This window comes from Sapajus apella, unplaced genomic scaffold (assembly GCF_009761245.1).
Source record: "Sapajus apella isolate SASKATOON/1434 unplaced genomic scaffold, GSC_monkey_1.0 scaffold20, whole genome shotgun sequence".
In the NCBI taxonomy this organism is placed as follows: domain Eukaryota; kingdom Metazoa; phylum Chordata; class Mammalia; order Primates; family Cebidae; genus Sapajus; species Sapajus apella.
This window is the reverse complement of record NW_022436960.1, coordinates 7,163,833-7,179,339: the sequence shown is the minus strand read 5'-3', so window position 1 is coordinate 7,179,339 and position 15,507 is coordinate 7,163,833. Positions and strand designations below refer to the sequence as shown.

General features: G+C 38.6%; 1 protein-coding gene across 2 annotated transcripts in view; it reads right to left on the bottom strand.

Moving 5' to 3' along the window:
- Nucleotides 1–1,404: 1,404 nt before the first annotated feature.
- Nucleotides 1,405–15,507, bottom strand: part of ATG2B (autophagy related 2B) — a 91,599-nt gene continuing 77,496 nt past the window's right edge. For both annotated transcript variants that reach the window (XM_032287485.1, XM_032287486.1), the window contains exons 36-42: nucleotides 15,087–15,294; nucleotides 12,156–12,225; nucleotides 11,740–11,822; nucleotides 10,921–11,042; nucleotides 10,225–10,379; nucleotides 9,450–9,599; nucleotides 1,405–6,133 (exon numbers count right to left, since the gene is read on the bottom strand). In XM_032287485.1, the coding sequence (XP_032143376.1) occupies nucleotides 5,903–6,133; nucleotides 9,450–9,599; nucleotides 10,225–10,379; nucleotides 10,921–11,042; nucleotides 11,740–11,822; nucleotides 12,156–12,225; nucleotides 15,087–15,294 (1,019 nt within the window). In that variant the 3' untranslated portion in view covers nucleotides 1,405–5,902. The remainder of the gene's footprint in view (nucleotides 6,134–9,449; nucleotides 9,600–10,224; nucleotides 10,380–10,920; nucleotides 11,043–11,739; nucleotides 11,823–12,155; nucleotides 12,226–15,086; nucleotides 15,295–15,507) is intronic.

The following is a 15,507-nucleotide window of genomic DNA, read 5'->3' as shown; positions in this document are numbered from 1 at the left end:
TGTGCCTGGCATCCAGTGGCCAGAGGCCGGCGTGGGGTGGGGGTTGGCAACGTCCCCTGCATCCTGCAATACATAGGCTGGTCCCAAATGTCAAGTGCTGAGGTGGAGAACCCCTGCTTGAGCCACACGCTGAGATTTTGCCTTAATCGGTGTTGACTGTGGCCGGTGTTGCAGCATTTAAAGAAAGAAATATTGCAGGTGGCGCCAATTCCTGCTCACAGGCATGCAGACCCGAACCGCTAGGGCGGCTAAGCACAGCCAGGAGAGGGAAGAAGGGCTGGAGGCGCCAGGAGAAGATCAAGTGTATTTTCTTGCTCAAATATTCTAAGAGCCTTTAATCTCAATCCTCTAGCAAAATTCTGTGATTTCCCAATTAGTGAAGAGGTTTTGCTAATTTAGATAACTGCTCCAAGCTGTTCTTAAATGAAGTCCCGGGAAGAGCAAGAGGTCTGGGAGTCAAACCATGGAACAGTGAGCAAGTTTCTTGACCTCTCTGAACCCGTCTCCTCCTCTGGAAAACAGGGAGTCTAGTTACTGCCTCTCAAGCAGGGGCTGCGAGATTATAAAAAGAATACACCAGGATACCTGGCACACAGTGAGCATCTCACAATTGTCCCTTTCCCTCTCTTCAAGAGCCACGTGTTAAGTGTGACTTGTCATTTTTTCCTAATTGTTCAAAGTGGATATATAGTGACATCTGTCACACCACCTTTTAAAGTAATTTGTCTTTATGTCTGGCCGGGCACAGTGGCTCATACCTGTAATCCCAGCACTTTGGGAGGAAGAGGCAGGCAGATCACCTGGGGTCAGGAGTTCAAGAGCAGCCTGGCCAACATGGTGAAACCCTGTCTCTACTAAAAACACAAAAAAGTAGCCAGGCATGGTGGCGGACGCCTGTAATCCCAGCTACTTGGGAGGCTGAGGCAGGAGAATCGCTTGAACCCAGGAGGCAGAGGCTGCAGTGAGTGAGATTGCTCCATTGCACTCCAGCCTGGGCAACAAGAGCAAAACTCCATCCAAAAAAAAATAATAAAAATAAAATAAAAATAATAAGTGTCTTTTAAATATTCCCTTCATAAGTAAAAATATTCCTCCAAATAGTTATCAGGTTTGTGAGGCCAAAACTAGGGGACGTGTTTGCCACAAGTCCGTACTGCAGGGGTAAGATAATTAACAGAGGGCCTAATATTCAAAGCAGGGAGGGAAGAACTGTTAATACTCCATACAGCGCAGAAATCAGCAGCAGACAGACCCAAGACTGGCTGTGAGAAGCACCAGGGGCATAGGAGCCTCATTTCCCTATTACGAGGTTGGAAGCAGATGGACATCCCACCCCAAAAAGTATTATTTTACACACGTTTTGGGAACACTTCTTGGTGAATGGCAAGAGTGTTTAAAGCAAAATCCAAAGAGTAAATATTTTAATTCTCTTCAAGAGTATTCGTATTTTTATATTATTTAAATAGTCACATTAACAAGGTACATTTCCACAAAAATACTTATACAATATCAGTATTCTTATTCACATCCATAATTACCATAATTAGGAAAAATTAGGAAACTTAGCAGAGACAGTCAATACATCTATGTTCTTTTACTTGTGGTGAGATAAATTCAATGTCTAAAATAAGTCAGGATGGATCAACATGAAAGCTGAACTAGACACCACTCCTGAATTTCTCAATGAAAAAGCAAATAGTCCTGGGTGACCAGCAAGTTATACAAACAGTGCAGGACAAATCCAGCTAGAAATTGGAAGCTGCCATTTTGTATACACAAAATACATGTGAAACAGCAAAGTAAACATTTTTTTAGAGGGAGGGGCTTCTACCTGGGTCATTAGAGATATAACTGAGCCAGCTGAGATGACATTTACCATCTCTTGAAATACAGCAGACGGCACTCTAGTGCTTCCTATGAGGCAACATGCTTGAAACCAAGGGCCCAACAATTGTTGTAGGGCAGCAAAATACACCTCTAACACCTACGTTTGCCAAAAATGCTGGCATTTCAAACTCTGAGTTGTTCAGACTCACATTTCTCATCCCCAAAGAAGTCTATCAGGGTAGTGTGTCGGATGCTTTTTGTATCTCTGATTTTGCAGGCACTATCATGAGAGGAAAATAACTTCTGAATAAAAACAAAATCGGCTGACTTGCAACTGTGCATATAACGTCTATTCAAGGGGGCAGTGTGCCTAGCACGGTCCTGACAAGGTAGAGATACAAATAAGTTGGCATTAAAGCACTATTTGTCTTATATGAAAAGAGTGACTCTATCTTCCAGTAAGCAAAAGTAAGATCTCCTGCAATGAAGTCTTTCTCCTTCATTATCTACAAACTATACAAGTAATATTCCTTTTTAACCTAACACTGAAAAAATTATATTTGATTTTATTCTGTTTGATACCAATTGGTATGTCCAGCTGATGCATTTGCAAATACAAAAGAATATCACTTTGTGTTTGCAGAGTCCCTTCCTTTGAAGGGACTTGATGGAGAAAAGAACTTGATGGATATTCTCTCTAAAGTCTTAAATAGGTCACGAAGTAGCGAAGGGAAACAGAGAAGAGGAGCACTCATCAGAGCCCACCTCACCCCACAGTTCTGAGGATGCAGGTGCAAGAACTCTCAAGCAAAGCAAAGCGGAGTGATCTCTCTGAAGCCAAGTAACACAGCTCTATACACATCGAAAATCTGAGTTAATGTTAAGACAATGATTAGTCAATCCTGAAACCATATGCGGAATCCTCATTTTAAGCCGCTGCTTTAGAACTCGGCTCCCCTGCTGCCTGCGTGCCGGTGGAAGCGGCACAGCCTCTGGATGAGCAGCCTCTGTAGGGGCAGACGCAGTTGCCTGGACTTTTTTGGGACTGAACAAAGGCACTAAACCTAGAGAACACCGTTTTTAAAGGAGATGGTTAAAAAGTAATGCCCTAAAAGCCGGAAATATTTCAATCAGCTTGAAAAGTGACACGTCAGCAGCAGGAAACAGTAGTTTTTAGTATTTTGCCATCTTAGCCACGCTGCTACTTGGAAAGATTTTTTAAGTGAACTTTGCCTTATAAAAATATTGATAAATATATGTACTTAAGTGAGAATCCAAATCGTACCCCAACTTCATGACAGTGAAAGTCTATTGCTATGACGTCTAGAAGAAACACTGAGTGTTGTCTACCTAAAAGGCAATCTTCAGTGGTGGGCAGACAGGAAGGGAAAACGGGGTAACAAGTTAGCTCCATTCAAGAAGACAAGGCTGTGGCTGCAGCTACCTCTCTACTTGTGATGTAAGATGGTCTTAACGTGTCAGAACACTGTGGGGTCCTACAACTTGCTAACAGATCTCGATAGAGCTGCTGATGGGACTCCATGGGGGAAAAACTGTAAGGACTCAGCGTATCACTGGTGGACATGCGCAGTCTACTCCAGGCAGAAGCATGACACCAAATCCAACAATGCAGGCACAGTGGCAGCTGAGAAAGGTATTGCTCTGAGAGATCTAAGGTCCCTGGCTGCTCCATGTGTGATGTCACCAGAGAGAGGACTCTCACTGGACAAGGCTCAGTGGTATGAGGCTCTACACAAAGCATGATGCCCCATGCTGTCATCCTCACACATACACATGGCCTAATCATCCAAAACCCGCCTTGGGCTTTGCCGTAAAAACCCCTCCATTTACCAGGCGGGATGCTGAGGCCTACAGAGATCAGGTGTTCTGGCCAAGTCATCTGTTTGGTAAGCTGCAGATCTGGCAAACCACGAATTCTAGCCACACTCTTTCTACTGTGTCATCACAACATAAAAGTTCGGAAAGACACTTGTAAAAAAGAAAAAAATTAAGGACATCTAATAATGTAGAAGTGTTCAGATACAGATAGTAAACATCTTTACAGAATCTCAGGTAAAGAACATCTTGGCTGAACTGACAATGGATATTTCTGAGACACAACGTTTCTGTTCCCAAAATGATGATTATATCAACAGCAGGTGCAGAAGGGAAGAACAGAGAAAGAACCACAGAGGTTACATTACAAAGATATATGTTTAAATGAGATTTGTAAACTTAATTTGTTCGCAACGCAGGGTGCAAAGGAGAGAATAATTTATTTTATACTGTATGTTATACTGTATTTAACTGAACTTAAGTATAACCTTGGAAAGTATATTTAAAAGTTAGAGATTTTACAATTTTAAGTTTGATCAAGTATTTTCCAGTTTGATTCATCATAACTGGTAACACCAATAGCAAGTTTCCTTATTAAGGGTAAATGGAGAAAGCTGGAGCCTAAGTGGAGTCAGAACACACCCCACAGTCAGAGGCCCTCCCAGTAACACAGCACTCCTTCCTGTCAGCATGTCACCAGGACCAGGCTCTACCAGAACTGAGTAACACATGGTCCCACAGTGCTTACACAGGTGGTTATGCTGTTGCCTTTTTAAGTTTTTTGGCAGTGAAAAGGAAACTAAAATTAAAAGCTATATCATCCCATTTTTATAAATTCTAAACATTTTGATTTTTGGTTTACATTGCTTTCCTGATTAGAAAATTTAGAGAATGAAATTGATGTGACTTCATTTTCCAAGCCCCAAATTGAAATGCATTTTTGAAATCCAAATTCAGTGATATTCTCTCAACTTTAGAAACAGGAAATCACATCACGCAACTTTAAACAGTGAATAAATACAGAGTTCCACCTTTCCTTCTGCTGGATCAGTCTAAAGTCAGGATTGAGAACAAGTTCCCTCTCACTCCTTGGTAATGATTTACCTGATACTAACCAAAATCAATTTTGAGAAAGTGTTCCCAGTTATCTTGTGGTAAATCATAGTACTGCAACTATGAATATGCTCTAAGAAAAGCAAAATATTCATGGAAGCATAAAACAGTATCACCTTTAAATAAAAATACTTTATTCGTTCCTGATAGGTTATCAAAATGTACACTGTTAACCAAGTAAAAATGGTACGTTGAAATAGTTGACTAGGGCATATTTGAAGAATTTTTGTTTATTTTTAAAATAGTAAAAACCACTTCCAATCTCCCCTTCCATACATTCCTAACAAGCCTGCATGATACCTGCTTAAAACTGAACATATAAACAATTACATGGGCCCCACTTCATTAGAGAATGCACGTTTTCCTGTACTCTTAAAGGAAACTATTACATTTAAGGTACCTTCCTTTGCCAAAAAATTTCAGACAAGTTTACTGCTCTTTATATTTGTGTAACTTTGTAAATTATACAAGAAATATAGCACACAACTTGAATTTATGTAAAAACACATACACACACACACAGGATAAAGTGCAACACAACAGAACACGTCTGCAACATTCACTTTCTCAAATCCCCAGAAGGATTTTCAGAGTAAATGGAAATAATGTTGTTCTCAAGTTGAGGAACACTAAATTCAACAGAATAGGTTATTTTTCCACACTGATATTTATATTGAGAATCCTATTTGCTTTGCTTCCCCTGTGGCTCCTGTCTCTCATTTTCAATTAAAGTTTTGAAGCTGTGATTCTTTTTAAACCTTAAGAAAATTCAACTCCATAGAGCTACACAAACAGTGTTAGAAGGAGGCTTCCAATGATCACTCGTAGGTAACAAGGAGAATTACAGTCATCTTAACAAAAGTGAGCCTTCCACTAACTTGGCAGCAAATGCTTTAAGGACCTTTGACACCAGCCACCAAACATTCCTATAGGCAAGTATCAACCAGCCCTAAATGTCACAAGCTTTTGGTTGCATGTTGTTTTGACATTAAATCATTTAACTAAAAAATGCTTTTGTTCCTGAGATGAGCACAATAAAATTAAACAAGCTTCCTCCGAAGCTGCTGTCGGGACACTGAGCTCCTGGTTCCGCTCTCCTTATCTTCACGCAGTCAGGTCTGAGCCATCAGTCCTCCCCGTGGCGCCATTTCTGTGACTCGTCTTGCCGGACATCTGGCCTAATTTGGTTTCTCATGCCACCCAGCACGTTTGACGTTGCTTCTGTGGCAACAATCAGAGGTTTCACCACCGCTGGAGGAATCTGGCGCAGAACCTCACCAACGGCACCAGTCACCCCTCTATTCTCATGTTCTCGAGCTGCAGTTTCATAAATGGTCTGAGCCGTGTCTGTGATTCCCTGCACAGAGGTGGGAGGTAGGGGAGAGGACAGCAGTGAACAAACTCTGGTCAGAAAACTCCCTAGCTATCCTGCAGTACGCACTTTTAGTGCAGGTAACCAACATTACGTTTGTAACCAGACCAAAAAAACACCATGCTTTTAGATAACCCAGGATTATTACTTTTAGTGACAGAATTCTAATTATAAGGGAAAGAGGCAATTATGATTTAGTAGTTTGCTGTGACACTAGTGTGTGGAAAATGTACAGCAACCATTTCACATTGGGAAGACAGAAATATGAGCTTTGCTGGTATTATTAATCACTCCAGTTAAATCAAACTTGGTAAACAAAGCTTTCTGAATAAATATACTCACTAAAGAAATATGGTGACAGTTCCCTTTGATTCAACATAAGAACACTTAATTCTACTAAGCTCTGAGAAATTACTTAATTTGTTTTAAATTACTGGTTATGTATTAGGGAAAAAATGGAAAATTCAATTAAGATAAAAAGCGGATTAAATAGAGAATTCTGAGAACAAAAAGCGGGCACATGTTTAATAATTCTCAACAAAACTTCAGTAGCATTTTCCATCTTTCTTACAACATATAACAATAAAATAATGATTGCTAAGCTTTCATTCTGTTTACTCACTCCCTATGCTAGTAATGACTGCTAAGCTTTGAAGCTGAATATACAAACGTGTAGGTCAAACCAATGCAGGAAAAACTTCACATGACTTCTTCTCTACCATTTATCTAACTCAGAAATCCCTAGGAAACTCAAAGCAACATTCCATCGTGACAGCTTCAGTGATGGGGACAGAATAAAGGAACTTTGGGTTCTCCAGAGAAATCAAGAACGCTGTCCTAACCCAGAATCTAGCCATCATTTTGGTAAGTTAACAAGAGCGTCCTATCTACCCAGTGCATTTGGCAAAAATATGTAATGCCATGGAGCAAGAAAAAAAAAAAGGACATGCAGAAAAACTCAAAGAAATGTAAGTGAGACTTTAAAATCTAGAGGATAACAGCCAATAAGAGAAACCATGAGCACAACAAAGAAAATGTTTCCAATTTGTACATTCCCTGTACCATCTCCTTCCCCTCTCCACCAGCTCTCCTCCCTATTCCACCCACAATAAACAGGAGTAGGTGAGTACAGTATGAGGCCGACCACCACTACATTTGCAGACAACAGAAGTAAATTCCAATCTCAGCCCTATTGTTTAGCTGTGTGACCTTGGATAAGTCATTTAAACAGGGAATTAAAATGCTGCCTTCCTCCTATGGTGATTCTTAGAATTAAATTTCAAAACCTTGACATAGTTTGGAAGACAGTAAGTGTTCAATAAGTAATTCCTACTGCCACCCTCATAAGTGCCTGACCATCGCCAAATAGAACTATGTAAGAAGGGGTTGACATACTTTTTCTGTAAGGGCCACATGGAAGGTATTTATGGGCCATGGGCTCTGTCATTTATTTTTTGTTTTTGTTTTACAATCCTTTAAAATTGTAAGCACCGTTATTATTAGCTTAAGAGCCCATACAGAAGAGGCATGGCCAGGTCTGCCCTGAAGCCTCGTCTGCCGACCCCCATCTAAAAGATCAGCCTATCTATGACACACACAAGGCATTTGCTCTTCATCTTTGACTTACTGACATCTAAAATGGAAAAGAAAGACCAATCACCACTAGGAACTATTTTTTAAAAACTTTAATAGACAATCCTGAGTAAGTCCAAACAAGTACATCCCACCATCTCAATCCACATTTAACTAACCTCACCCTCCCTTCCCTCATTCTTCCTATTGACAGCTTAGAGAAAAATAACTAAACTTCAGACCCAAATACCCAGCTCCAAGCCTGGCTCCACTCCCTTCCCACTATGGTACTTGGGGGAGGCGACTGTCTGGTGGAACCTGTTTCCTCATCTGTAAATTAGGAATATCGCTTATCTCTCATGGTGATTACCATACATTTGGCACAAAGTAAGCACACATTTATTTCAAAATGAATATAGATTAAATACAGCAACCATTTCACCAATTGCTAAATATCAAAGTGCTATTACATCTCACTGTTCACTACTCTTACCAACCCCAGGGTCCACTTCACAGATCTAATTTTAACCTATTGATAGCTGGCCCAATCCTGACATCTGTAGGAGCAGGTCTGACTGGCAATTATCTCTTTTTATTCTCCCCAGTGAATCTTTTTTTCAAAGCTGACCATTGGTCTTACCTTTACTTATCCACTAATACATTTCTTGGGGCCCTACCTCCGTGGACTTCTCACAATTCGGGACCACAGAGGCTACTTTTCTCAGGTAAAAGACCATCCTAGGCACGTCTGACTGCTGTCAGAATATGACTGAGAAAAATATCTTTCACAAAATCCTAAAACACAAATCTTAAGTAAAAGGGCCTCAAGCTCTCTTTGGTCATATTAAAAAGAATGTCAAAAAGAGTATGCCAGGAAATGCCCCTGACAACACCCAGAAAAAAAACAGGGTTCACTGGCACAACTGTGATGCCATTCAGCAATACTTAACAAATGTCGAGATTCCAACAGTTACTCCCCAATTCCACCCTAAAGAATTTCTTGTATATAAGAACAAAAAGACAGTTACATGAGCACTCCCCATAGTGGTGTTTTAGGGGAAAAAAGGGAAACTGAATGTCCACCAACAAGAAAATAAATAAATTATGGTATATTCATACAGTAAAATACCATAAAACTGTTGAAATTAGACCTACATGGATTAGGATTAACATAGATCTATCTCGACAGAAATAAGTTGCAGAATGAGACACATAATACCATTTATGGAAACTTTTAAAATATAAACACTAGTACATTTTGCTTATGAATACATGCTTGTATAATAAAACTATAGAAACATGTACAAAAAAACATATGTTCCACCTTCAGCATAGTAAAGGCACAGGAATGGGATCAGGGTGGGACATTCATCTGAAAAGTTCTGGCTCTTAAGCAAATCTGAGGTAAGCAGCGCAGAGTATAAATGTGTTAAACCTAGACAGTGAACACATGGCTTCTGTTTCTATCACTCCCTGAGTGCTTCTGCAGGTAAGGAGAGATAATCCATCCACCCGAGCAATCACTAGTCTTCATGTAAGACTACTAGTCCAAGACTGGTCCTTTTCTGTCACCTCACACAGATATGGGCACATGTTATTAGCAGCAGTTCCCATTCCACTCCCAGGGATTTCTACAGAATAAATTTAAGTCATTAAATGCTCTTTAGGTGGTGAAGGTTGGGAGAGCATGCAGGCAGGTTCTGATGTGTCCACCCAAGTATTCAGTTACCTCTTTCACAACACTGTAGGCCTTGGCCACACCTTCCCGCAGGTCTACTGGCTGGTGGGCTAACCGGTGATGAGGAAATCTTTTGGTCTTCTTGGGCTCGATAGAAAGGGTACCAGGAGACACCATGTCATAAGCAGTCTCTGCAGCTGCCTGGATCATTTTGTCAAAAGGAAGAAATGAATCAGAAGAAAGTCTGAAAAGTTACAGACCAGCAGAGCACTTCCTACAGGGAGGGAAGAAGAGCAGAGGGACTCACAAGCCCTGATGAAGACACTTCTGCATATCTGAATTCTTCACCACAAGAACTGATGACTTATAACAAGAACATAAAAGTATAAATTAAGAACACCTGGATTGAGCTAACTTTTTTAGCCCCTCCTCTGTTCACTGAGAACATTCAACCTTTCCACATCTGTCTATGGAGCTTAATGCTTACTAGAATGACCTTTAATACTTCGTTTAATCTATAATGCCTTCTTTAAAAAACTTATGATCCTTTCATATAAATGTGATGAAATAAATCCTTTGCTAACTTAATGTTTGCCATTTACCTGAAACGGGCAAACAGATCTGACACTGTATTCCACTGCTTTATTCCAATTACTTAACACTAAACATTTAAGCAATAAAACAAGCATGACATTAAATCATTACAAATAAAGTTATCTACTCACAACATTTTATATTTTCACAGTATTGTCTTAAAAACAAAAGGACCCAACCATTTCACAATGGCTCTTCTTTGTCTAGTCTAAGGCAGTCTAAGGAGAGATACCTGTATAGTTTGAACCATTCTGTTTGTGAGTTCTAGAGCAGCCATTGCTGTGGAGGTCCCAAAGGAAGCAGCACCTCTCTGAAGCCCTCTGACGATGCGGCCATCCTTCCGGTACTGCTCTATGGGTAGCCAGACCAAGTCCTTTAGGCCTTGCACTAGAACAGTCAACACAAAATCAACATCAGTGCTGGAGTTCAGATTTTTCTATCATTCTAACCTTGGGGTTTTTAACTCCTAAAACTGGAGGCAAAGTTGTGTGTGTACGAGTACATATGTAAGTTTTCTAGACTAATGGTCCTCATATACATTCTCAAAGAGATAAGAATTACTGATCTAGGTCAGGCGCAGTGGCTCACGCCTGTAATCCCAGCACTTTGGGAGGCCGAGGCAGGTGGATCACGAGATGAAGAGATCGAGACCAGCCTGGCCAACATGGTGAAACCCCGTCTCTACTAAAAATACAAAAAATTAGCCAGACGTGGAGGCACATGCCTGTAATCCCAGCTACTCGGGAGGCTGACACGGGAGAATCGCTTGAACCCAGGAGGTGGAGGTTGCGGTGAGCCAAGAATACGCCATTGCATTCCAGCCTGGGCAACAAGAGCGAAGCCCCGTCTTAAAAAAAAAAAAAAAAAAAAAAAAAAAAAATTACTGATCTAAAAAAATAACTTATCTACTTAAAAAAAGAAAACTCACCTAATTGTACTAGTGAATGCATAGGTCCAACACCTCCCAGGATTCCCGGTAGCTGGTTCTTCTTAATGTCATTAAGCCACTCAGTGATTGCATATGAGAATAATTTGTCAACACCTAGTAAACTAGAGAAATTATTATTAGTATGTCAAAAGGAGAAATACATTTCTAGACATAGATTCATTTGAGGGTTTTTTTGTTTTTGTTTTTGTTTTTTTTGCTTAAAACAAAATCTACAAATTATAAAGACAAATACTACAGATGCTTCAAAAACTGGTAAACATTTTTCAAATTAAAAAGAAACCTAAATCGTCCATTTAACTCACAACCCAAATTTCTCTAAATATATATATGCATACATACATACACACACACATATAAATATAAAATCCAATTCTAATGTTAATAATTTCTACAAGACTCAGGTAATACATGTAAGTGTGTTTTTCCACTTCTTATTTCTTGAACATCTAAGGCTCTGGCACAGGATTAACCCAAAGTCTCTAAATTGCCAATAATTGCTACTAAGAACCACTACCACCTTGTGAACTTCCAATCTTTCCACTGAATAAGCTAATTTACAACCTTAGAAAATTATTTAAAATATCCTAAACTATAACTGTTTTTTCCAAATACTACTCTGTTCAAACTACTTCAAATCCCTCAGAAATCAGTGCCTAAACCTGTAAGAGTCCTCTAAAAATGAGCTCTCTAAATAAAATATCATAAAACTGTGTATGCTTGCTAAGAAAAATTCAGTTTTTAAATTTGTTGTACACTAATTTTGGTACTTCACTTAAAGCTTCAAATAAGTTTACTTACCCATGTCGATAGGAAAGCCTCTTCAGCTTTAGTTCAGAGCAGTTTAACTGAGCCAGACCAATCAAAATCCCAGCTAGTGTACCCTTTGAAATTAAAAAAAGGCCAAATTAACCTGTAAATTAAGACTCAACATCTAAAAGCATTGTTATTTTGAAAGTGAAGGCAGTAATCATTACTGATACTAAAAGACTTAAAATATTTACAGCAAAAATATATATAATACATGTGATCCAATTTATACCAAATTTTATTCATGGTACTTAAATAAATACTTACTTTAAAAACAATTAAATTCAAAAACTTTGCACTTCATTTCAAACATATATATAAACTATGACAAAACAAAGTTAAAAAAAAAAAGTTCATTAGAAAAACAGATAAGATAATTTTGTAGAGTATATTTGGAGTTTCCCAACCTGATCCATTGATACATGTTTGCCATGATAATCAAGTCGAATGGGAACTTCTGACGTGAATCTAAATTCTCTGAAGATAAAGGAAGGAGAAGAGTTATTTACATTTACCATTACTAATAGGTGAAATTAGAGATAAATTAATTTGTTCAATTAGAGAAAAACAAAACCACAAAATAAATAATGTAAATATCTTAAAAACTAAAGAGAATGGCTTTTAGCTCTATCTTTTCTTAATATAACAATTAAGCAGATGTTAATTGTCTCATATATTATTATATTTGCATTTCTCACAAAAAGCTTTTTTTAGTTACGTCGGTATAGTGTGGGAAAATAAAAATAAAAGATAGCAAAATAAAATATAAAACTGTTTCTCAGTTTATGAAATAATGTACACTTACAAAAATGTATTCTTATCTATATTTTCAATTCATTCAAAGAATAAATTAATAAAAGTAACCTTCGAGATTAAACCACATAGTCATTTACCAAGAAATATAAAGAAAAGAGGTAAGGAATTATTTTGACTCCCTGGTGAAAGGAGCCAGAAAACCTGACATGAACCCCGGTTCATCTATGAGATGCAACTGTCGGCAAGTCACTTAAACTCTCTGCCGCTCGGTCTTCAGAAATTGTTAAAATGCCACCTACATTGTTAAATTTTGTGAGAATCCTTGAAATTAATGTTTCTAAGTAAACAGAATATTGACAAACCAATATAGGGAGTGGTGTGAGAAAAAGTTATAATTATACAGTTGTCCCTTGGTTTCTGAAGTGGGTTGGTTCCAGGACCCCTGTGGATACCAAACCCCTTGACATTCAAGTCCCTTATATAAAATGAGATAGTATTTGCATATAACCCACACACATCCTCTCATAGACTCTAAATCATTTCCAGATTACTTACAATATCTAATACAATGTAAATGCTAGCAAATCGTTTTTATATGTTTTATTTGTATTTTTATTGTTATTTTTATTAATATTCTGGTTGAATCTCAGATGTAGAATTTGTAGATATAGAGGGCTGGTTGTACACTGATGGTACACATCTAACACAATGAGCTGGCTTCCACACGTTGGCTACAAACAGTGTTTGAAACTTCAAACACAGTTTTCCCCACAGAATTAATGTTGGTAGTTACATCCTAAGCCATCTCACAAAAGTCCACTTCACCTAACAACAAAATGGAGATGTTATATTTACACCAATTACTACAAGAAGCCTGGGACCCCCAGGTCACACCCACCCCCTGAATCCTCCACTTGGCTGTCTGGCCAGTACCATCTCAATACTCTCCTTTCCTACTTTTTTTTTTTTTTTTTTTTTCTCCATGGCATATATAATAGGACAAACCAATTCTTTTAATTATTTGTAATCTCAATTTGTAAATTCAATTAAATAAAATATTTTTCTACTTTGTTCATTTGTGCCTAGATCAAAACCTTGCATACAGTTAAGTGCTCAAAAAATGTTTTTGAAGAAGAACTGCTTATGGGGAGGAACAGGGCTCTTGTGGCATTACTAAAACCTGTACTGAATTTTCTGGATTAGGGATAAGAAGACCTGCATTCTAGCCATGCCTTGGCCACTAACTATGTGGTCTTGAGCAAGTCAGCTCACCTCTCTGGGCATTCTCTTCCTCATTTGTAAGGTGTATAATTTAGACTATAGCACTGATAGGAGCTTTTGAGACTACAAATGAAAATCTATAAGCTATTCTCAATATTTGAAATAGTCTAATAAAAAAATAAACATTTACCTAAGTAAGTACAGGGGTTGTGTACTTTTTAAACCTAAATAAATAAGTAACTCTACTTCTTTTGGCTAAAAAAAAAGAAAAAGGTAAATTTCTTTGCTTTCAGGCCCACGTTTACCGAAACCAAATTGGCAGTTTATATGTGAATAATATAAAATAAGAATGGAAATTATCACTTAAGATATACGTTTTTGTCAAAATAAAAGGATCAATGTGGGAAATTAATTTTAAAAGGTCCTTCTTTGGTGGTGGAAAGATTTAGAACCACCAGAAATCATCTATTCCAAGATGTTTCCAATTATCATATTCCATTTTTCTCTATTTTTGTCACTGTGTAAAGTATTTAAAATGTGACAACCTTTTCCAGTAGTAATACTGCTGACTTTGGCCCATATCTAAAGTCTAACTTCAGAACCTAGAGGAAAAGACAGAGAGAAATCAGGAACGCGGGATGTGTGAGAAAGCAGCACAGAAAATCAGGGAAGACGTTGACTGCGCCTCATAACAAGGGGGCATTGGTCTTCAGTCCCTTCTCTTTCCCATAGGGCCAAGCCACCATCCCTACCATCAAGGGTTGGAAAAGAAAGCAGATGAGAAGAGTGAACAGGTCTGAAAATAAGGAAACTCCAGTGTACTGTGCTCCAGCTGGCTGAGCCTCTGGGCAGCAGTCACAGCAGACAACAGCAGCACAGGGGACCTGGGTCTCCCAATAGTGCCCACTAAGCAGGGAGGAAAGGGTCAGCAAAGACACACGACAATGGGTAAAGGCAGACAGAGAAAATAGGTAGAAAACTCCTACAAGGGAAGAGGCAAGCAGGCAAAGCCAGGTTGAGATATGTAAAGGAAAAGGAGCAAAAGGATAATATCCTGTTGGGCTGGTACAAACACACCATAACAGTGCTGGAAAGAGGGGACAGAAGGAGAAAAGCAGCAGCCAGGAGACAAGGAAATTCCTGCCAGAGAATCGAAAGGGATGAATTTTGAACCAGTTACTACGTGAACATGAGGGAGGTGTAATTGGATGGGGACCACATACAGATAAATACACCAGCTGACAATTTGACAGTGCAAAGAAAAGCTGAGGGAACTTCATGATTACCAGCACACACACATCACAGAGCAATCCTCAAAACTCTAAAATAACTTCATTTGTTATCAAAACTAAATTAGTTACCTAAAAAACACAGGCTGATCACTAAAAGATGCTTCTTCTGCAGAGATGTTCTTCTCTTCCATGCCATTAACCACTTCCACTGAATTGGCACTATCACTTTGAGAAGGTTGTTTTGGCCCAGGGAAAGAAATAACTAGATTTGGCTCCTTTGAGGTACTCAAATGCCTTGGCAAAGTGCAGGTGACATCAGCTCCAGGAGACTTTTTAACTGAAATGTAATGTGCACATTTGAAAAATTAGGTACGCTTCTTCTGAGCAACCATTTAAATCAATCTTGATCTAATTTGTTTTCCTATATTTTATCTAATCAAAATACAATTCTGTTACAGAGAAAATTTGCTTTCACCTTTTAAAGTATTACTTTTATATAAACAGCATTTGCAAAAATCAACACCGAACACATTTACTTAAGTGGGAATAA